This window comes from Eumetopias jubatus, unplaced genomic scaffold (assembly GCF_037043125.1).
Source record: "Eumetopias jubatus isolate StellerSeaLion01/CBP00866 unplaced genomic scaffold, mEumJub1_p1.0 scaffold_4, whole genome shotgun sequence".
Taxonomy (NCBI): domain Eukaryota; kingdom Metazoa; phylum Chordata; class Mammalia; order Carnivora; family Otariidae; genus Eumetopias; species Eumetopias jubatus.
In genome coordinates, this window is record NW_028274810.1 from 160467028 (window position 1) to 160491765 (window position 24738).

General features: G+C 39.8%; 1 protein-coding gene across 3 annotated transcripts in view; it reads left to right on the plus strand.

Moving 5' to 3' along the window:
* The first annotated feature begins 547 nt into the window (after window positions 1–547).
* Window positions 548–24738, plus strand: part of ZNF704 (zinc finger protein 704) — a 225323-nt gene continuing 201132 nt past the window's right edge. For all 3 annotated transcript variants that reach the window (XM_088023126.1, XM_088023127.1, XM_028110726.2), the window contains exon 1: window positions 548–1054. In XM_088023126.1, coding sequence (XP_087879252.1) covers window positions 548–1054 — 507 coding nt within the window. The remainder of the gene's footprint in view (window positions 1055–24738) is intronic.

The window sequence follows — 24738 nt, forward strand, 5'->3', positions numbered from 1 at the left end:
ACCGGAGAGCTGTGAGGAATGGCTCGCGAAGAGGGGGGCGGTGGTGAAAAACACACAACACAAACAGCTCGCGCGGAGGGACGGCAGCTGTAGGCCAGCACCGCGCGGGCGCAGCGGGCCGGGAGAGGCGCGCGCGGGCCCGGCCGCCGGCCGCATGGAGCGCAGCGAGGCCCGCGGCTCCGAGGCGGCAGCGGCGGCGGCGGCGGCGGCGGCGGCGGCGGCGGCGGCGGCGGCGGCGGCGGCGGCGGCGGCGGAGGCGGCAGCGCGCCGCTCGCTCACACCCACCCCCGCCCGCGGCCGCCGCGCCGCCCCGCCGTAGCCGCCGGCCGCCGGCGTCCCTGCGGGCCGGTCCAGCGAAGGCGGCGCCCGCGCCTCTGCAGCCAGTGGTAGCTGCAAGCCCGGGGAGGCGGCTCCCGCAGCTCCCCGCAGCCCCGCGCCCGGGGCGCCTGCGACCACAGCGGCCGCCGGGGGGAGGAAGAGGAGGAGAAGGAGGAGGAGGTGACAAACTCTCCGGCTCCGCGCCGCGGCTGGCAGCCCGCGGTCAGGCATGCAGGCGCGGCGTCTAGCCAAGCGCTCCAGCCTGGGCAGCCGCCGGGGGGGCGCCGCGTTGCAGGCGCCCGGAGCCGCGCCTGCCAGGGAAGGCACCTTGCCCGGCCTCCCACCCCTCGGCCCGGGCCCGGGCCCGGGCCCGGCCCCGGCCCCGGCCCCGGCCCCGGAGAGCTGGAGGCCGCCGCTGCCGCCGCCGCGCAGCGCCGGGACCGGCCCCCCTCGGGCCGCCGGGGCCGCCGCCGCCTCGTCGCCAGTGCTGCTGCTTCTGGGGGAGGAAGACGAGGACGAGGAAGGCGGGAGCAGGCGGCGGAGGGGGCTCGGGCGGGTGGAGGAGAAGCCCCGAGGGGGCGCGGAGGAGGAGGATGACGACGAGGAAGACGAGGACGAGGAGGTGGTCGTCGAGGTGGTGGACGGCGACGACGACGAGGAGGACAGCGAGGAGCGCTTCATGCCCCTCGGCCCCGGCCGTGCGGTCCCCAAGGGCCCGGCCCGGGGCGCGTTGAAGGTGCGTGCTGGGCACGGCGGCGCGCGCGGGACCCGCCAGCCCCGGGAGAGAGACGGGCCCGGGCCCCCGGGCGAGGCGCGCGGGCTGAGGCCGGGGACTGGCGACCGGTGGAGGCCGGGCCGGGAGGGGTGTGTCAGGCGGCGCCGGCGGCAGAGCGAGGGAACTGATGAGCTCACACCTCGGGCCCCCAGCACCTTTCCGAGGCGGTCGCTCCCCAGTTCCTCAAAGGCCGGGTCGGGGTTGTTGTCTGGTGTGGGTGCAGGGAAAGGACACTTCTCCCTGGCGAGGTAGGGAACTTGGAGATGGGACGAGGTAGGCGCGGGTTTGCGCCCGGTGGGGACGCGCGAGGTAAGAGGGGGTGCGATTTTATTCTTCGCGGAGGAAGCAGGAGTGTCCTCCTTATTTTGAGGGCTAGTCAAGATTATTGAAACCAGCAAGCAGCTTCTCTTGTCAATCTTTCAATCTCTTCTTCATCCAAGAACAATTGTTGATGAGTTTCCATCACAGATGTTTGTAAGGGAACCGGTAAGTCCAAAGCGAAAACCAACCCTTCGTTTCTAAATTCATTTTGCTGGCGGCTTTTGGCACTGCCCGCCCCCCACTCCCCTTTAAACTCGACATTGTTTAGCATTTTGGGTTTTTTTCCCCTCCTCAGAATTGCAGATGGGGGGGAAGGAGGAAATCGGGAAAAGTGGGGGTAATTTGGCATTTAAAATGGATGTGAGTTTCTGCTGAGAATTCTGGTGAAGTCTCTTGTGCACTGAAGCACTGAAGTCTTTCCGTTTGTGTATCTTCAGGAGATAAGGGGTTTATTATTACACAACTGACTGGCTGGGCTTTCAGGCATGCGATTGGACAAAGCAAACCACGTTGAGGTTCATGCACAGTGTATGTTGCTAAGAAGTTTTGAGGGCAGCAAGTGGTAGGCGATGAAGTTAGTGCTTTTTCTTGAGAGTGGTTCTTAAAATCAACTGAGTAACTATTTACTGGAGTTTTCAGAGGATAGTGGTATATCAGGAAGAAAAAACTACATAAACAAGTGAGCTTAATAGAGACTATTTATCTTCTGAGGCTTGGGGGAAAAAAAAGCACCCCTCAAAGCATGAAATTGCAATTCCAAAGAAATGCTACACATCAGCATTTAGAATATCCCCAGAATAGACATAGGCACACATTTCTTTCCTAGACCACCCTGGAAGTACCAGCTCTAGGAGTGAGAAATTTTTAGCAAGTGGTCATTGGGGATGATAGTTTTTGACAGTTGCTTGTTGGAATCCAGACCGTGAGCACACTCATTTACCATGGTCTGCTAAAAAGCCTGCAAGTCACACGGCATCAGTGACATTGAGTAATGAGAGTAGTGATTCCTTACTGTTTTAGTCCAGGAATACTGAAAATATGTCTTGTGGCTTGTAGTTTGTAACAGAAAAATTATAATTATGCTCTGTGATCAAAGTAAACCCAATGTAGGAAAAAAATCACACCTATAGAAACAGAATAACTAGGGTGTGGTCATTCACATTATCAAAAAAGACTGTTATCTCCAAACAGATTTCTGTTAACTATTTTTAAAAATGGGCTTCATTTTATAACATTTTTGTGGGCCTACAGCTTTTTCGTAATGTATATATTGAATAGTTTGAGGTATAATTATTTTCATTTTTTACTGCTTAAATGGCATCTTGACACTGTATGGAGCTTTTCTAATGGAATATAGTGGATCATTTTTTTCTAATGCGTATAAAAGGTCAACAACTTCTATATATACTTATGCATTTATTTATTCAAATATTTATTGAGCATCTCCTAGGTGCCAGGTGCTATTCTAGAACACAGAAGTAGGAAGCAGTGAGCACCTTCCAGATGCTGAAATCTAGTAAGAGGAGTTATAGCAACAATCAAATAAATAAGCATGGTGCTTGAGATTTTGATGCATGCTATGAGGGAAATAATGATATCAGAGTCTAGGAGGAAGAAGAGAAAGCTACTACTATGAGGGAGACCTCCCTGAGGAGGGGACATTTGATCTGAGACCTGAGACATGTAGCTTGGGAAGATCTGTCCAGTGGAGGGAATTGCAATTGCAAAAGTCCTGAGGTAGGAAGGAGAAAAAGATGAGTATGGCTAGAACTTGGAGGTACTTGATATGTCAGGGAGGTGGGTAGGAGTGAGCAACCTAGGGCTTGGTGGGCTTTTTATTTTTTTATTTTTTAAAGATTTTATTTATTTATTTGACAGAGAGAGACACAGCAAGGGAGGGAACATAAGCAGGGGGAGTGGGAGAGGGAGAAGCAGGCTTCCTGCGCGGAGCAGGGAGCCAGATATGGGGCTCGATCCCAGGACCCTGGGATCATGCCCTAAGCCGAAGGCAGACGCTTAACGACTGAGCCACCCAGGTGCCCCTTGGTGGGCTTTTTAAAGGAGAATATGAAGTCTATGGAAAGTCTTAGGCAGTAAAGGCACATAAAGTAGTTTGTGTTTTTTAAAAAAATTCCTATTGTATGGATTGTAGAGGACAGCAGGGAAAGCAGGGAGACCAGTTAGGTGGCAGTTGCTGCACTCCAGGTGGGAGGTGAGAGCAGTTTGTACTGGGTTGAAAAGAGTGGAGTTAGAGAGGAGTAGACAAATTCAGCATCTATTGTGAAGATTGACCTGCAAGTCCTTCCTGGTGAAGAACTGAGAAGCCCCAATGTAAAGGTTTATTAAATGTGTCGTTTGCTGAGATTGGGAAAACTGGGGACACAACAGATTTTTGTGAAAGAAAAATCAGGTGTTCTTTTTGGACATGTTAAGTCCGAGATGACAATTAGACATGGAAATGGGAATGTAATTGGGCAGCTGGCTGTAGGTTGTAGAGCTGAGGGGAGAGGTCAGGGCTAGAGAGAAAAATTTGGGAGTCAGCAGCATGTTGATATCATTTAAAGCTGGGGACTAGAAAGGGAGTGCAGTAGGTCAAGAGAGCACAGCCTCGGGCCAGACTTGGGCACAACACTGTTCAAGTTTGGGTGTAGGAGGAGAAGCCAGCCAAGATGGACAAGAAACTGTAGCCAGACAAGCCGAAGGAAACTAGAGAATGTAAACTCCTGTAAGCCAAGGGAGGAAATCATTCTAAAAGTGGAGAGTGGTGAACTGTGTTGAATACTACCTGGATATTGAGTAAGAGAAGCACAGGGACATATCCATTTAGATGAAATAATATGGAACTTATTGGTATTCTTGACAAAAGAATGTGAAGGCAGTGATGTGAATGCAGTGGGCAGAGCAGTGAATGGGAGGTGAGGACATAGTGAGACATATGAAAAACTATTTTAACAAGTTTTGTTAGAAGAGAGAGCAGAGAGAAGGGGGAATACCTAGAGGGCATATAGTCTAGATTTTATTTTTTAAAGATAGGATACAGTAGACTCTAGAATAGGTCCTACAGCATTATGGGAATTTTCTGCTGTGTGTGGGGGGGGATGCCTTCATTTTCTATTGCTGTGTAACAAATTACCACAAACCTTTTGGCTTACAACAGTTCTCACAGTATCTATGGGTTAGGAGTCGAGGTTCCACTTAATTGGACTGCTGCTGAGTCTCACATGGCTGCAATCAAGGAATTAAGTGGGCTGTACTTTCATCAGAAGGCCTAACTGGGGAAGCACGCACTTACAAGTCTATTGAGGTTGTGAGCAGAATTCATTCCCTTGCATCTAGGTCTGAGGGTCCCAGCTTCTTGCTGGCTTTTGCCTGGAGGCTGCCCTCAGCTCCTAGATACACTTTCCCCCACCTCTACTCCCCACAGTGCTCTGTTACTTGAGCTTCCTCAACATGGCCTCTTACTTCATTAAGCCAGCAAGGGGAATCTTAGCACCTGTCTTAGCAAGGTAAAGTCTCATATAATTCCCTGTAATCACAAGAACAATAATCCATCATTTTTGCCATATTCTATTGCTTAGGAGTGGGTCATGAGTTCCACTTAATGGAAGGAGATATACAGGGTAATGCCTTGGAGGAGGGTGAGGAACATTCTTGGGATAGTCACAGTGGAGGAGACCTGTAACCCAAGTACAGGGGTTGGCCTTTGACAGAAGCAGTGAAATTTCTTCCATTGAATTAAAGAGAAGGTGGAGAAAACGGGTCCAGATGTGGGTAGTTGTATATTGGTTGATGGTCAGATGAAGTAGTATTCGTCTTATGGCTTCTATTTTCCCCATGCAGCAGGAGGGGAGGTCATCAGCTGAGAGTGGAGGAGAGTTAAAGTAAGAGTTGAAGGCATGGCACAGTGCTGTGGGAGAGTAGGAGAACAAACATACTGAGAAAGCAAATAGAGTTTCTAGGTAGTTTCAAGGACCCATCCGATGTCTATGGTTCTCCATTTATGGTGCAAGCAGCCTGTCTAGGTATGTGATTTTTTCCAGATTCATTCCACTGACTCATGTGTGGAGCAATAATAATAAATAATGTTTATTGAGTGCATACTATGGTCAGTACAAGTCTAAGTGTATAGTGTCATTTCAACTTCATTACATATCCAGGAGTCAGGCATTATTATTATCATCCTCATTTTACAGAAGTGATAAGCAACTTAAAGATACACAGGTATTAGGTAGCAGAGCAGGTGTTTGAGCCCTGGGAAGCTGAACTGCAGAGCTACCCCCCGATGCCTTACACTTTACTGTCTCTTTGTAGACAAAGCAGAGAGCAGGATTCAGCAGCGATAGGGTTTTGCCGGGTGGGTGAGCAAAGGAAAGAAAGAGAAGAGCATATTGTTGAGGAAGCTGGCACAGCTGTGACTATAATGATGGGCTATGGGATTTAAGAAAAGTAAGGAAAGGAAAGGGGTGAGGGATGGTGAAAAAGCCATAGGTCAGTGACTTGGAGAAAACAAAGAGTTAACCAATAAAATCAATAAAAGAATGGGAATAAAACGCAGAGCAGTTTGGATTCCAAAATATCATTAATATGAATATATATTTGCCAAATATTTATGAGCCAAGAACTATACTAAATGCTTTATATAAAGGAGGATCTCATTAGAAATGATGGTTTGGGAATAAGTATGGCCCCATGCTCCACAATTGAGGACACTGACTCAGAAATGAAATACTACACCTGACGTAGGGTAGCCACAAGTGGGAGCATGGTTCACGTCCATGGCCTGTGCTTTTAGTCACTGGACTGGAATCTCCCATAATTAATTTGCCCATTTATTTCCAGGAGGACTTGGGATGGCTAAGGAGGTTGAGGACAAGATGCTATGAAGTATTTGAGATGTATTGCTCGATTATTATAATGGGCACTAATTTAGGCTTTAAATGAGATAACAAGAAAAACTTTGTATTACAGTTTTCAATTTCTGATCAAAGGAAACTTACATATTTATCTGCAGTGGCAAGATTCCTCCTTCCACTCCCCCAAAAAGGTGAACCTCCTGGGCTCCTGTGTAAGAAATACTAAGTAGCACAGTAAACAATATCTTTATCCAGGGTTTAATTTAAAAAATACAAGAACACTGTCAAATGGAGGAAGGATTCCCTAGGAAGTTGTTACACAATGAAGCAAAACAGTAGGGGCAGAGATGATAAGGCCCGGGGTTGTGCTCTGTGATGCTGTGTGTTAGTGTAAGGATAGGAAGCATCGGAAAGGATCGATAATTTATTGGCATAATAAATTTAAGAAAACGCTGGACAGGAAAGACTACTAGTGCTTCTATCAAGGTTACATCTATTGAAAAACTGTGAAGAAAGGCTTTTAAATGAGATAATATATGTCAACATCCCCACTTTTGGTGCTCAATAAATATTAATTGAATGGAATCTACTTTTCATGCGCCAGCTCTTCAGGGATGGTTAACACATCTTTAGACTCTATCTTGAATATCAGATGACTTTAAGAATCCTTTGGCAGGTTCCGTGCAGCAAACACTGAATTCCAATTTGCTAACAAGCATGTGTCTTGCAAATGGTCTGTGTTGGCTCGAGTGAAAGGCATGTGCTTAAGATACCAGACAAAGTTGTCATTCACTGAATCGTAGACTGCTGGAGTTGGAAGGGAAACAGAGATTATCTAGTAATCCGATACCCTCATTTGACCACTAAGGACACTGAGACCATGAAAGGTGGAATGCTTTGTCCAGAGAGGGCTGCTTAGCAAGTTCGGTGGGGCCAGGATTAGCACCCTGGTCTGCCAGCCCCAAGTTATGGACCTCCTTTCTGGGTTGGTTTCTTGTGCCTGGGAATGTTCTGCAGTTCACTCCCGCAGAATTGTGGCTAGAGAAATCACAACTTTCTGAAGTGATCTGTCACTGCTTATCAACTTCTATTTTTAGAATGTTCTTCCTAGAGAAAGTGCCTCAGGTAGAGGTGGCCTTGCTGTGGCTGGGGTAGCATGTGATAAGTTGGGCAGGAGCCCCTGGGAACCCTGCCTGGGCCAGTCCTCCATCCCTGTGTCGTTTCCAAGGGACATGTGTACTCAGCCCTCAACCAGGACCTCTCCTCCTCCACCAAAATTTTACTACTAGTTGACTGTGGAAGCGTTAGAAAAAAAGGAGGAAAATCGAGAAGTCAAGCCTTACCCCGAATCTTCTTACCCTTGCTCCTTTGCGGGGAGTCAGAGAGAGCTACTGTGCTTGACTTCTTAAAACACAGAGACCCTATTCATTTGTCAACCTGTCCCAGTCAGATACTGGGTCTTCCACCTCACGAAGGGTTCAGAGAGGAGAAGCATGGGAGCATTTTCCTCCCCAACTTCCAACCTACACAGAACAACTGGTCTTGTCACAGTGACTTGATATCAAGTGTGCTAAAGAAGAAGAAATTTGACCTTTTAGCTGCCCCGAGCAATCTCATTGTAAGGTAAATGCATGGTTTCCATTAGGCTTTCTGAAATATTTGAGAATATTCTGAGGCTATCATAACCAGCCTTCCGGCCTAGCCAAATCTCTGTCATTGAAATAAGGATGACTTTCTTTTGTTTGCTTGTTCATGTTCCTGTCCATCCCCTCAGTAGGCATTTATTGTGGGCTATTGTTTATCATGTTCCTAATCCACATGTGGGAAATAACAGTGAATAAGACCTACTTTCAGGGAGCCCACAGTCTAACAAATTCCTGCCAAATTGTCTATAAAGAAGTTCTAAGCCCTTTTCCCTCCTTATCCTTAAGACCAAGATTAGATCTACTGAGAGACCTTATTTGGTTCCCACAATTTGGGATGTAATTTTGATATCTACCCTAAAGCAATGGTATCTGTACCATTCGTATCAATGCCAAACAATCTATATGAAAATGATGTTATGGTTTGGCCAGGAGGTGATTTCTGAGAAGCTAGTCTATGCATGAGTTTAAATCACTGAATTTGGCAAATAACCTTGATTGTTCTCACTTACTGGATGAAGTGGGACAATATAACTCGGAGAGATGTGTAGCAGAATTAGAGTGATTAAATTTTTATACTTCATTGAAGATACTGTTTTGGAAAATCCAGTGTTACAGTTTATATGTAGGGCAAATAGGCTCAACTCTAGAGTTTTGAAGGCAGGTCTGTAATTTCAGGGTAAAAAGTCTGCAATAACATCTAAGAAGGGTACGTTTGTCCTGTGGAACACCATGGGGCCTTGAGGTACTAAGAAAATAAAAGGATACTACCTGTATGTTGCTCCATGAAGACCGACTTAGAGTGCGTTGTCTTGATGCTTCCCTAGTTACCAGTGACACACTTGCTTTCCTTATGTTCTTGTCATGATAGAAAGTTAAGTGAATTCCTGATTCAGGACTAATTGGGGATGGCTCGTCAAAATAAGTGAATGTCAAAAGTGCTCCAACATTTTAAATTAAATCCAATTTTTAAAGAGGCTGTGTACTTGAAATATGATTTGATAAAACCTGCAGACAGAATAATTTTAGTCCATTAGTGTGACCTTCATTGTGGGCTCATTAGTGAGATGGGAGAGAACAGGCTTGAGTCAAAGCAGGTGATCCTGCTGGCTACCCCTCCCTCTACTGTTACCTCTCTGTAGATGAGGAAGGGATGTAACAGGCTCTCAGTTCAAATTCTGCCATCTTCCCTTACTAGTTTTGTGGCTTTATCAGGTTGTTTAATGTCTCTATGCTTCAGTGTTAGCAGCTATAAAATTGGGATAATATTGTCTTATCATTGCCTCTTAGTATTGAATATGACCCAAAGATCTCCTGAAATTTGATACGGATGGCAGTTTATTTCGCTTATGCTTTCAGAAAGGAATCTTTTGTAATATTTTGCTTAAGGATCTCAAATTTCACAGTTATTTTGACTATTACAACCTTCTCCTTATTCCATGCTATGGAGGTATTTAAGAAAGCTACTTCCTGAAGTGACTTCGTTCATCTGAACTCTCTGGTGTTCCATCATATATGTGGTGAGCTTGAATCTTCCTTTTCATCTCAGGAAGCTGTGAGTCATTTACCAACTTGTGCAAAGAGGACAGAAGTGTTCTATCTCTTAGGTTCATCAGTCTGTTCAGATCTATGGCTCTTACATTGAAGTAAATCTGACTACTATCCAAAGGGGCGAGAAGAGGCTTACCACATACATTCAATGGGTGTTGTTAAAAGCTGTGGTAGAAATACAAAGATGTCACCTTCCACCACCACCTCTAACTTGCATATGGCTAAGAATCTCTGAGGTGTGGGTTTGCCCTTCCCATCCTCCTCTGCATTTGTGTCTAGGACCTGTTGTACTTTTGTTTGGTAAAGAAATCATTCTTTGTTTTTTCAGTAGATGGGGATGTGTAGCCTAAGGTGTACCTTTAAACGCTTGTACCTACTTGCTTCTATTATTGGGGAGATATCCAGAAGGAGGGGAAAAGGACACTGTGGTTAAACAACTTGGAAGAAATTCTGATTAAAAACAGAGGCACAGATTTTTTTTTAAGTTACAAAATATTTTAAACATAGAGGAAATTGGGAGAGTAGTACAACATTCATATACCTATAAAGAAGTTATTGATCATAGATACCAACAGCCATTTTGAGTTTCTAAGAAGGTGAATATAGGTTGTGGCATTTATATATTTATTAGATTACAGAGCCTTTTTTTTTGGAGCATCTTTTCCTTGGGGTATATTTTAGGAAATACTGGTTTATAATTATTTTTATAAATGAGAAATCCATGGATAAGGGTCTTATACTTGGGATAAATGACTAAAACTGCATTATTAAAGAAATAAATTGTCACATGTACAGATAAAGATTAAAATGTTGTTTGGGGTGGGGGGTGCACCTGGGTGGCTCAGTCAGTTAAGTGTCCAACTCTTGATTTCGGCTCAGGTCATGATCTCAGTGTTGTGAGATTGAGCCCGGCATCAGGCTCCATGCTCAGCATGGAGCCTGCTTAAGATTCATTCTCTCCCTCTGCCCCTCCCCACCCCATTCACACACACTCTCTCTCTCTCTCAGAAAATAAAATTTTTTTTTAAAAAAGTTGTTTGTGGGTCATGCAATCTTCAAAATATTTCCCCTCATAAAGCTGATAATTTTTTCAGTATCAAATTTCTAAAAAAAAGAGAGAGTAATTCATGTGGTAAATTTTCACTTGTATATCTGTGAATACCGTTTTTGTGTGTGAAATTTAAAAACTGGTAGAGAACACTACCTTTCTTGGTTAATCAGGCTCCACTATTGATCTAGTGGAAGAGATGGGAGGTGTGAAGGGTGCTATCATAACAGAATTAAAAAGTGCCGAGGGAACAGAAAATCACAAGGTGTTTACGCCCAGGAAAATGTATTCAATGATATGTTTTCCACATTCTAAAGGAAAAATGATTTAAAATATCAGAATAGTCTAAATGAAAAGGACATACAAAATCACTAGGACATTGCGATTGACAACATTTTCTGTCAACAACAGTATGACTATTGCAAAAAGGGGGTTAAGTATTTGTGAACACTGAATACTTTGTATAAAGACTCTTTATTGGATACTGTTCAATATTTATATCAGTATTACACAACATTTAATGCATTATAATTTATAGAGGGCCCTCATAGTTAACTTCATTTGACCCTCTTTGTAATCTGGAAGGTGGATATTGTTATCCCCATTTATAGATATGGAAAATAAGCCTCAGAGAAGATGGGGCAATTTCTATCTATCTATCTATCTATCTATCTATCTATCTATCTATCTATCTATCATCTATCTATATATCTATCATAATTTTGTATCAAATGACATAGATATTTGTCAAACACTGCAGAAAACAGTGGGGATCAACAGACTTTAAAAATAATTGGAATTGGTACTTAAGCAACAGTGGTAATTTAAAGAGAGAGAAGACTTTATTTTGGAGTAAATTCTAAAAACAATATGAAATGCAGTTTTCATAAACACTTTCATATAGCTTGTGTATCCTTCATAAGTCAACTACAAATACTTAGTAAAGACCAAACCTCACTAATTTCTATTAATTTGGACTAGGACTCAAAGTTTATTTAAATAACGGTTTTTTAAAAAAGTAAGCTGTTGAAGCATTAAGAGAAAAACAACTTGTTCCATACAAGGGAACCCCCATAAGACTATCAGATTTCTCAGCAAAAACTTTATAGGCCAGATGGGAGTAGCATGATATATTCAAAATGCTAAAAGGGAAAAAATTCCAACCAAGAATACTCTACCAAGAAAGGTTGTCATTCAGAATTGAGGAAGAGATAAAGAGCTGTCTAGACAAACAAAAGCCAAAGGAATCCATCACCACTAAACCAGCCTTACAAGAAATGTTAAAAGGGCTTCTTTAAGCTGAAAAGAAAGGGTACTAATTAATAACAATAAAACATGTGAAAGTAAAATTCTCACCAGTAAGGGTAAATATAGTGAATTAATCACTTATAAAGCTAATGTGAAAGTTAAGAGACAAAAGTAATAAAAATAACTATACCTATAATAATTAAGGGACACACAAAATGAAAAGATGTAAAATGTGACAACAAAAACATAAAACTTGAGGAAGAGGAGTAAAATGGTAGAGTTTTAGAATGTGTCCAAACATAACTTGCTCTTATCTTGTTATAAAGTAGACTATTACATGTGAGTCTCATGCTATAACCACAAAGCTGAAACCTATAGTAGATACACAGAAAGTAAAATGAGAAAGGAACCTAAGCATAACACTACAGAAAATCATTAAACCACAAGGTAAGAAAGCAAGAGAACAACGGAACAGAGAGAAACAGCCAGAAAACAACTAATAAAATGGCCATAATTACATACCTATCAATAATTACTTTAAATGTAAATGGACAAAATTCTCCAGTCAGAAGACACAGAGTATCTAACTGGATTGAAAAACAAGACCCATCTATGTTCTGCCTACAAGAGACTCGCTTCAGATGCAAAGACACACACATACTGAAAATGAAGGGCTGGAAAAAGATGTTTCATGCAAATGGAAATCAAAAGAAATCTGGGGTAGCTATACTTATATCAGACAAAAAAGACTTTAAAACAAAAATTGTAATAAAAGACAAAGATGGGCATTACATAATGATAAAAGGGTCACTCCAGCAAGAAGATACAGCATTTGTATATAATTGTGCACCCACTAGGAGCACCTAATATATAACCTAAATATATAAAACAAATATTAACAGATTTAAAGGTGTCCGTCAACAGATGAATGGATAAAGAAGATGTGGTATAGGTGCCTGGGTGGCTCAGTCATTAAGCATCTGCCTTCAGCTCAGGTTATGATCCCACAGGGTCCTGGGATTAAGCCCTGCATAGAGCTCCCTGCTCCATGGGAAGCCTGCTTCTCCCTCTCCCACTCCCTTGCTTATGTTCCCTCTCTTGCTGTGTCTCTCTTTGTCAAATAAAATCTTAAAAAAAAGATGTGTGTATACACACACACACACACACACACACACACACACACACACACACAATGGAATATTATGCAGCCATCAAAAAATGAAATCTTGCCATTTGCAACAACATGGATGGAACTAGAGGGTATTATGCTAAGCAAAATAAGTCAATCAGAGAGAGACAATTATCATATGATCTCACTGATAGGAGGAATTTGAGAAACAAGACAGAGGATCATAGGGGAAGGGAGGGGAAAATGAAACAAGACAAAACCAGAGAGGGAGGCAAACCATAAGAGACTTAATCTCAGGAAACAAACTGAGGGTTGCTGCAGTGGAGGCAGGTGGGAGGGATGGGGTGGCTGGCTGATGGACATTGGGGAGGGTATGTACTATGGTGAGCGCTGTGAATTGTGTAAGATTGATGAATCACAAACCTGTACTCCTGAAACAATACATTATGTATTAATAAAAAACGACACATTTGGTCAGATGGACTTAGTAGATATTTACATCCAGCAGCTGCATATACACATTCTTCTTGAGGACGCATGGAGTCTAAGTGTACATATTGTCCAGGGTAGACCATATGTTATGTCACAAAACAAGACTCAGTAAATTCAAGAAGGTTGAAATCATGTCAAGCATCTTTTCCAACCACAATGGTATGACACTAGAAATCAATTACAAGTAGAAAACTGGAAAACTCACAAATATGTGGAGATTAAGTCATGCTACTGAACAACCAATGGGTCAATGAAGAAATCAAAGAAGAAATAAAAAAATACTTTGAAACAAATGAAAATGGACATTTAATATACCAAAATCTAGGGTTCCCTGGGTAGCTCAGTCATTAAACATCTGCCTTCAGCTCAGGTCATGATCCCAGGGTCCTGGGATCGAGCCCCATATCCAGCTCCCTGCTCAGTGGGAGGCATGCTTCTCCCTTGCCCACTCCTCCTGCTTGTGTTCCCTCTCTCGTTGTGTCTCTCTCTGTCAAATAAATAAGTAAAATCTTTAAAAAAAGATATACCAAAATCTATGAGATGCAGCAAAAACTCTAAGAGGGAAGTTTATAGCAATACAGGCCCACCTCAAGAAACAAAAGAACCTCAAATAAACAATCTAACTTTATGGCTAAAGGAACTAGAAAAAGCGCAAATGAAGCACAGTATTGGTAGAAGGAAGGAAAAAATAGAACAGAAATAAATGAAATAAAGACTAAAAATGCAGTGGAAAAGATCAATGAAATTAAAACCTGGTTCTTTGAAAAGATAAAAAAATTGGCAAACCTTTAACTAGACTCACTAAGGAAAAATGAGAGAGGGCTCAAATAAATAAAATCAGAAATGAAAGAGAAGTTACAACTGATACCAAGGAAATACAAAGGATCATAAGAGACTACTCTGAATGATTATATGCCCAAAATTGGACGTTCTAGAAGAAATGGATAAATTTCTAGAAACATACAATCTTCTAAGGCCAAATCATGAAAAAGTAGAAAATCTGAATAAACCGATTACTAGTAAAGAGATTGAATCAATAATAAAAAAACTCGCAACAAATAAAAGTTCAAGACCAAGCAGCTTCACTGGTGATTCCTACCAAATGCTCTAAGATTTAATATTATCTTTTTAAACTCTTTAAAAAATTAAAGAGGAGGGAATGCTTCTAAATTCATGTTTAGAGGCCAGTATTACTATGATACCAGAATCAAACAAGAACACCACAAAAAAAGAAAATTACAGGCCAATATCACTGTTAAACATAGATGCAAAATCTACAACAAAATATTAAACTAATTCAACAACACAAAGGATCATAAACCATGAGCAAGTAGGATTTATTACAGGGATGCAAGAATGTTTCAACATCCATAAATCAATTAATGTGACACACCACATTAAAAAATGAAGGGTAAAAATCATATGATCATCTGAATAGATGCACAAAACATTTGATAAAACTTAACATCCATTTATTATGTAAAAAAATCAACAAAGTGTGTGTAGATCAACATACCTCAGCATAGTAAAGGCCATATAAGACAAGCTCACAGCTAACATTATACTCAATGGCAAAAATCTGAAAGCTTTTCCTTTATGATCAGAAAGAAGACAAGGATGCCGCCTTTCACCACTTTTATTCAACATGGTATTAGAAATCTTAGCTATTGCTTTTAAGCAATAAGAAGAAATAAAGGCATCCAAATTTGAAAGTAAAACTGTCACTATTTGCAGATGACATGATTTTATATATAGGAAACCCTAAACACTCCACCAAAAACCTGTTAGAACTAATATATGAATTCAGTAAAGTTGCAGGGTACAAAATCAATATGCAAAAATTTGTTGCATTTTTATATACTAACAATGAACTATCAAAAAGAGAAATTAAGAAGAACAAACCCATTTGTGATTGCATTAAAAATAATAAAATACCTAGGAAAAAATTTAGCCAAGGAGGTGAAAGACCTATACACTGAAACTATAAGACACTGAAGAAGACATAAATAAATGGAAAGATTACATACTCATGGACTGGAAGAATTAATATTGCTGAGATGTCCACATTCCCAGAGCAATCTATAGATTCAGTGTAACTCCTATTAAAATTCCAAAGGCATTTTTCATGGAAATAGAACAAACTTCCTAAAATTTGTATGGAACCACAATAGATCCCAAATAGCCAAAGGAATCTTGGGAAAGAACAAGCTGGAGGCATCACACTTCTTGATTTCAGGTTATATTACAAAACTATAGTAATCAAAACAGTGTGGTATTACCATTAAAACAGACACACAGATCAATGGAACAGAATAGAGAGCCCAGAAATAAACCCATGCTTATATCATCAATTAATTTCTGACAAAGGAGGCAATAATATACAATGAGGAAAGGGAAGCCTCTTCCATAAATGGTGCTAAGAAAACTGGACAGCTACATGTAAAAGAATGAAACTGGACCACTATCTTACACCATACACAAGAATTAATTTAAAATCAATTAAATACTTGCATGTAAGACCTGAAACCATAAAATTCCTGAAGAAAACTTAAGAAGTCAGCTCCTTGACATTGGTCTTGGTGATATTTTTTTGAATCTATCCCCAAAGCAAGAACAGCAAAAGCAAAAATAAACAAATGGGACTACATCAAATTAAAAAGCTTCTCCACAGTGAAGGAAACCATTAATAGAATGAAAAGGCAGTGTACTGAATGGGAGAAGATATTGCAAATCATATATCTAATAAGGGATTAATATCTAAAATATGTAAAGAACTCCTACAACTCAACAACAACAACAATCCAATTAAAAAATGGGGAGAGGATCTGAATATTTTTCCAAAGAAAATGTCAGCCAACAGGCACAAGAAAAGGTGCCCAACATCACTCATCATCAGGAAAATGCAAATCAGAACCACAATGAAATATCACCTCACACCTGTCAGAATGGCTATTATCAAAAAGAGAAATAACAAGTACTGGGAAGAATGTGGAGAAAAGTGAACCTTTGTGTGCTAGTGGGGGGAATGTAAATTTGTACAGGCAGTATGGAAAACAGTATGGAAGTCCCTCAAAATATTAAAAATAGAACAACCATATGATCCAACAATTCCACTTCTGGATATTTATCCAAAGAAAGTGAAACACTAATTTGATAAGATATATACATCCCCATGTTTATTGCAGAATTATTTACAATAGCCAATATATGGAAACAACCTAAGTGTCCACCAATGGATGAATAAAGATGTGATACATATATCCACACATCTATACACAATGGAATACTACTCAACCATAAAAAAGAATGAAATCTTGCCATTTGTGACGTGGATGAACCTATTATGCTAAGTGAAATAAGTTAGAGAAAGACAAAAACCATATGATTTCACTTATATGTGGAATCTAAAAAAACAAAATTCATGGATACAGAGAACAGATTGGTGGTTGCCCAAGGAGACAGGTTTGCAAGGTAAGTGAAATGGGTGAAGGGGATGAAGCAATACAGACTTCCAGTTATAAAATAAATAAGTCATGGGGATGTAATGTACAATGTGCACACTGTAGTCAATACTATTGTAGTTCAAATGTGAAAGTTACTAAGAAAGCAAATCTTAAAAGTTCTCATCACAAGAAAAAAAAAGAAATTTTATAATTTTATATGGTGACAGGGCGCCTGGGTGGCTCAGTTGGTTGGGCAACTGCCTTCGGCTCAGGTCATGATCCTGGAGTTCTGGGATCAAGTCCTGCATCGGGCTCCCTGCTCAGCGGGGAGTCTGCTTCTCCCTCTGACCCTCCCCCGCCTCATGCTCTCTCTATCTCATTCTCTCTCTCAAATAAATAAATAAACTCTTTAAAAAAAATTTTGTAGGGTGACAGATGGAAAATAGACTTATTGTGGTGATCGTTTATCGGTGTATACAAATATCAAATCATTATGTGGTACACCTGAAACTAATATAATGTATGTCAATTATACTTCAATGAAAAAAAGTAAAATTTTGAAAATGTCTTCAATTAGCAGGTTCACATACTTACAACTCAAAACGAGTTTAACAAAATATTAGAGAAATAGTGTAAATATTAGAATAATGATCTTAGAACTTACAAAACTGAGTATGTGAAGAGCCTCTGAAAGAAAAATAATCTTGTTTCATCAAGTATTAGTTGCAGTATCTCAGAAAGGGAGAAAAATGGGCACCTGACTCTATGTAAGCACTGACCTAGTGGCATCTTAAAGTAGGAAAGTGGTGGTTGGCAGTGAGAGAGGAACCACTTGAAGGTTTGAAATGACCCAAGGTAGGGTTTACAGAAAGAGAACAGGGACTGCTATTTGCATATCTGCTTGTTACGTGAGTGCTTGGTGGGTGGTTAAGAGGTTCTGAAAATGTGCTTTTAGCCATCTGTTGGGTGACAGCAATTTTTTTTTTAGCTCTTTATTCTTATTCTCAAAGAGATTTCTGTTCAAATAGGTTATTCTCTCAACTATATTGATTTTGGTCACTTGAGTTTTTCTTGCAATCTAACATAGAGGTTATTAAGGAAAACTTTTTACATTAAAACTTTTAATAGCTATGGTATAGTTTTCATTGTTTGTAAACTATGCCTGTGTTTTTATGTTAAAATTGAGATACCTTAAAGATCTTGTTTAAATTCAGTAATAAGTTGATGGTTTTATTGTTAAAAAAGTTTTTTTGGCTATTTCATTCAATCTCATGGTTATTTCATTCAACAAATATTCACTCACTCCTACTCTTTGCCAGCTTCAAGGGCACAGGCAAGAACAAGACTGGGAAAGAGTTCCTGTTCAGACTCTACTTGAGGAGATAGACAGTAAACTTTGTGTGTAGTGGTACATTACTGAGATACGAATGTATGGAGGAAGAAATATATATGTTATATATATTATATAATTGATAAACCCCTAGCTATGTTTTAAAAAGAGAGCAAGAACACAGATTACAAATATCAAGAATGGAAGAGAGGATGTCACTACTGATCCTACAGACTTTAAAAGATATTTAGGACATATTACTTTATGTTAGTAGAGGAGTTTATGCCAGTGTCTTTGATGGCTTGGATGAAATGGGAAAATTTCTTGAAAAACATAAATTAACAAAACTGACCACAAGAAGTAACAGGATATTTCAATAACCCACCATCTGTTAAATAAATGGAATTTATAATTAAGGACCTTTGCACATGGAAAACTCTAGGCCTGCATGGCTTCACCAGTAAAATCTATCAAATACTTAAGGAAGAAATAATACCAAAAACTTTTACCAAAAAAGAAGATGGAATCTTCCAAATACGTTTTATGAGGCCAACATAACCCTGATACTAAAAATATATAATGACATTACAAATAAAGAACATTATAGACTTTTATGTACGTAGACACAAAAATACGAAACAAAATATTAGCAAATCAAATCTAGCCCTATAAAAATGGATAATATATTATGATCAAAGTTTTCTCTCCCCAAGAATGTACTTTTGATGAAATACTTGATAATCAATTGGTATAATTAACTATATTAGTAGACCAAAAGGGAAAAGTCACATGATTATCTCAATAGATGCAGAGAAAACAAAGTTCAACACCCATTTGTGATTTTAAAAAATTCTCAACAAATTAGAAATAGGAGGGAAATTCCTCAAACTGATAAAAGATCACATATAAGAAACCTATAACTAATATCACACTTAATACCCAAATCAGTCCACCAATATCAGGAGCAAGGTAAGGATGTGTGCTCTAACCTCTTCAGTCAACATTGTGTTGAGGTTTAGCCAGTGTGATAAGGCAAGAAAATATAAAGAAAGATATAAATGAAAGATATAAACATTAGAAAAATAGAAAGTAGGGGCTTCTGGGTGGCTTAGTTAGTTAAGCGACTGCTTTCTGCTCAGGTCACGATCCCAGGGTCCTGGCATGGAGCCCCACATTGGACTCCCTGCTCAGCAGGGAAGTCTGCTTCTCCCTCCTCCCCTGCTCATGCTCTGTCGCTCACTCTCCCTCTTTCAACTAAGTAAATACAATCTTTAAAAAAAATAAACATAAAAAGAGAAAAAGAAGTAAAATTTTCTTTGCAGATGATATGATCATATACAGAGAAAATCCTAAGAGATTGACAAAACTAGAACTAATCAGTGAACTTAGCAAAGTAACAGTATACAAGGCCATTTTATAAAAATCAATTGCCTGGGGGCACCTGTGTGCTACAGTAGGTTGAGCATCCAACTCTTGGTTTTGACTCAGGTCATAATCTCAGGGTTGTCAGATCGCACCCCACACAGGGCTCCGTAATCAATGGCAGGTCTGCTTGGGACTCTATCTCTCTCTCGCCCTCTGCCTCTCCCCACCACACATTTTCTCTCTCTGTCTCTCTCTCTCTCTGTCTCTCTCTCAAAAAAAAAAAAAAATCAATTGCATGTACTACATTTAGAAAATAAAATTTAAAAAAATTATAGGGACATCAAAGACTAAACATTTGGGGACAAAATTAAATAAAAATGTAAAAAAAGATGTGTGAGATCTATTAAATATTGATGAGAGTAATTTAAAAAGACCTAAATAAATGAATCAATATACATGTTCAATGAGAAGACTTAATATGGTTAAGATATCAGTTATCCACAAATTGATTTATAGATTCAACATAGTCCCAAACAAAATCTCAGCAGGAATTTTTGCAGAAATTGACAAGCTAATATAAAATGTGTGGAAATGCAAAATAGCTATAATTGCAAAACAATTTTGAAAAATAAGAATGAAATTGGAGGACTTACTGTACTTCAATTTGGGACTTGCTATAAAGTGAAAGTAATCTGAACAGTGTGCTCCTAGTACTACAGGATAGACAGGTTTATGCAACAGAATAAAGAGCCTCCAAACTGACCCACACAAAAATGGGTCAACTAAGGCACCAAAGAAATTCAGTGAAGTCTTTTCAACTAATAATCCTAGAAAGACTACCCAAATGGAAAGAACAAAAAGAACCCCTGTACCCTTACCTTGTACAACACACAAAAATTAATTCAAAGTGAATCAGATACAAATGTAATAGCTAAAACTTAAAAAGCTTCTTGAAGAAAACAGAAGAGAATATCTTTGTTACCTTAGGGTAGGCAAAGATTTTTCAGATAAGAACCAGAAAGCACTGATATGAAAAAAAAATTGATAAATTAGACTTAATCAAAATTGAAGACATTTGCTTGTCAAAAGATACAAGAAAATAGATGAATAATTAAGTAAATTCCTCTTCTGTCACTTTCATCTTGGGATATCCAAACATTAGATTCATTTAGTGCCACTTTATACCAGCCACTTTACTGGATGCAGAGAATATACTACTGAACAAGAAGGACATGGTCCTCACGGAATATTCAATTTGGTGGAAGAATAGTTAAACTAATAAATAATACAAAATGACAACTGCAAGGATAGTGAAAGCATAGGACTCATATTACAGTTTTTATTTTACAAATGTAGAAACCTGGCAGTGGTTAATGATTTGCTAAGTTGCAAAGCCAGTCTAAGCTCATATTTGCCGATTCCTATTCTCCAGTCTCCCCCTTTTTTTTCCCTGTTGTTTTAAGCATAAAAGAGTGGAATTTAAAATTTAAGTTTGGTGACTAGGATCAAGTAGTAAATGGTATTCATGTTTTTAGTTTACTACAAAGAGAAATAGAATTGTAGCTATTTAAAGAAATTCCATTTTAATGTTGCTGTCTTAACAGCCTTGTTTTAAAATTAGTTTTTCAGACTCTGATACCAACCCCAAAGTTAGGCAAGTTTCTTTAATTATATTCTCTTGTAATGTAATGCCCAGTGAGTTGGAAAGGAGAGCTCTCTGCTCAGGCAGCCCCTCTAATCTTTGCTAAGTATTTTTGGTGTATCCTTTTTAAAAAGTTGGCCAAGTTGACAGGAAGGCGCTGGGGAGTAGAAATAGAGAAAAAATAGGACTTGGAGCTTATCACTTAAGAAAGAAGTCTTTACTTTTTAAATATGTAATGGGAAATGAATGTTTTTGTCCTTTTTCCGACCCTTTGATTTGTGACACAAAACATTGATTATGTCTTATGGGATTCTTACAGTGCTTTACACTCTTTTAAAGTTATTTCATATATAATACCTCTTGTAATATCCTTGACAGTCATTATTATTTCAGTTTAATCCTGAGGCAACCAGGGTAAAAGGTTAAATGGTTCTTTCCAGATGATGTAATAAATGACTTTGAATCCTTTCTTTCTGATCTTCCTCCCTGCTTTTGTCTCGTCTGCCTTGTGTTTGTAGATTTTCGTGTTGGTGTCTTCCATTCAGACTTGTTCTTGCGTTAGTCTCCTGTTCACTCCTGTCAAACCAGTGATACTCATCTTGTTTCTCAGTGACTTCCAGGCCATCATCATTGCCTCCCCTGCCCCCAGAAGTGCCTGTTGAGTCCCATTTTCTCCATTCTTAGTGGTACCAGTACCCAATGAAAATATTTGCATAGGAATAGATGCTCCGTAAACACTCAGATCAATAGAAAATGAAAGAACAAGCAAGTCGTACAAATACTCTCAAATGATTTTCCTTCATTCTGTATCTCATCTATTACCACATCCTATTTGTTTTTTTCACCATGTTATTTTCTTCCCCAGTAATTATTCTCTTCATTCCTGTGATATCTTCACCACTTACTTTTTATTTGCATTTTCTCCTCATGTAAGTCCATTTTTTCACAGAATTGGAATATCGTATTTGGAAATTAGAAATTGGAAAATTGGTATTTCCATCTAAAATAATCCTAGATGTGACATGACATTTTTACATTATAGAAGCAATATTTGTAGAATATTTTTAAGTGCTGATAAGAAAGAAGGAACTGGGGCGCCTGGGTGGCTCAGTCAGTTAAGTATCTGCCTTTGGCTCGTATCATGATCTCAGGGTCCTGGGCATTGGGCTCCCTGCTCAGCAGGGAGTCTGCTTCTCCCTCTGCCCCTCCCCCCATTTGTACACTAAAGTGCTCTCTCTCTCTCTCTCTCTCTCTCAAATAAAATCTTAAAAAAAGAAGAAAGAAGGAACTAATAATGATCTAAAATTATCATCTTTCACAGGTAACCACCATTCATTCACCATGCTGTGTATATCCTTCTAGGCCATAAGAGTGATATATATCACTCTTAACAGGGAGATCACTTATCTGGCAAACTATTCTTGGTGACCTACCTTAAAACAAAAAAAGTAAGCTAACAGTGCTTGAGTAGCTGGAATAGACATAAAAATACAGCTCATACTGCTTAAGTCAAATCAGAAAATATTTACTTAGTGCTGTGGTATGCAAAACACCATGCTAGGCACTTCAGGGGCTCAAAAACAGCAATAGTTATTATTTACTTTCTACAAGTTTTCAGTCCAGTGAGAAACACACCCCTATTACCTTATTCACTCTTACTTAATACAGTCCCACAAATGTGTGTGGTTTCTTGGACTGCAGCAAATTAAAAGTTGGGAATTAGCAGGGAGAAAGTCATCTCCCTACTAATAGTCAATGTACAAAGAGCAGCAAGCATGAACTGATGTTGATGGAAGAAACGGAATCTATATTTAAAATACTGTGCAAGTGAACATATGAAATAAGCATTTTAACACCCTGGATCCATTTAATGTGGTGGCAAGGAACTCCTGAGGCCATATCACTCTGTATTACTCTTTAATATTTCCATGAACTTAGACCATCAAGAAAAGTTTGTTTTGCTCAATAGAGAGACAAGGAGGCAACTGATACATTTTAGAGAAATTTACAACAAAAATTACTAAAATTTATCAAAGGAGTAGAAACTTATTTTATTAAAAACTGATTTATGTGGCATAGGTCCACTAACATTGATGGGGTTGTTATCTTTACCATGAATACAACAGTATGTAAGTACATTTCCAAATGATTTCATTCATTCCCCACAGTTATCTAAGGGTTCTTGCCGCAAAGCTACATATTGCTTTCCTGCCTTTCCTTTCCAGGTGCATATCTTAAGGGTCTAAGAGATGATATTCTAACCTCAGTGTCCAAAATATGTTGGACATATAACACATAGTGTGTTTTTCAAGGGGTCCCTACTGACTGAGGGCACTAGATTCCTTTCTTAGCTATTGCTCTCGATGTCAGATTGCCCTATAGAAAAGTAAGTCCTACCCCTCATGCGCCTTCTAACAAAAAGGATCCTGAACAAGAATGTTTTCTCTCTCAGCCTTTGCTCTCTAAATGGGGATCCTGAGAGATCCCTGCCAAAGTCAGCTGGAAAAAAATAATTATGTCCCTGCCTTGCATTGGCTCATGCATTTTCCTTAGATCATGAGAATAGACTTGCTGCTGTTTCCAAAAACAAAACAATAGCCCAACCTAGCAGGCTGATGGCTGGGGACAATCAGGAAGCAAGCCTGCTTTACTTGTCACCTGCTTTAGGTCAGGCACTTTCCCATAGTCCCCACCTGAGGTGTTCCTGTCAAAGAGAGGAAACAAACAGATCTGCAGATATTTATAGTACAGCCTTCTGAGTTCTGTAGTAATGAGCTCAAAAGTGTTCTGGGAACACAGAAAAAGGAAAGTTAACTACTTACAGGAGTCCATGAAGGCTTTGGAGTAAATGATATTAGAACTAATTCTAAAAGCTGAAAAGGAGGTTGTAAAGTAGAGGATGAGGTGAGTGGTTCTCTAGGCAGAAAGCAAAGCAAAACAACAATGGAAAGCACAGAGTGAGTGAGGAGACTGGGGGACAGGTGGCCTGGTGAAGGGAAGGGAGCTGAGGGGGTAGAAGCAGGTATTAGTGCTAGGATAGTATCAGCTTTGCTGACTTTGCTGGGAACACACCGTGCCAGTGTCATGCCATCATATAAGAAGCATTTCAATTTCATAGGGAGGGGTTTTGGGGGGGAGGGAGGCGGTTAAGTACTTTTTATCCCACGCATGTATTATGCCTGATTTTTAAGTTGTGTTCTTATAAATACAGAAATAACAAGCTGTGGAAAGATCATGAGAGCCAACCCGTTCTAAAAAATATGCAAACAGCTAAGTTTCTGTGTTAAAGAATACTAACAGCAAACAAAAAAGAAAAGTTGCTGGTGAATTTAATCTCATACCATCATGTGATAGAAAGCAAATTATGGGGCTGTAATTAAAAAGCAAGCCACAATATTAACCACAATTAGGAATGCAGTTCTATCTAATACATGATTAAAAAGCAAATATGAATAAAGGAATAAAATCAGCAAAATCGCAGTAAATTTGAGTAAAACCCCAGAAAGTTACCATTGCCTATTAATGCAACATTATATTTCAAGAAAACCTGATGCAAAACATAACAAACTTAACTGAATCC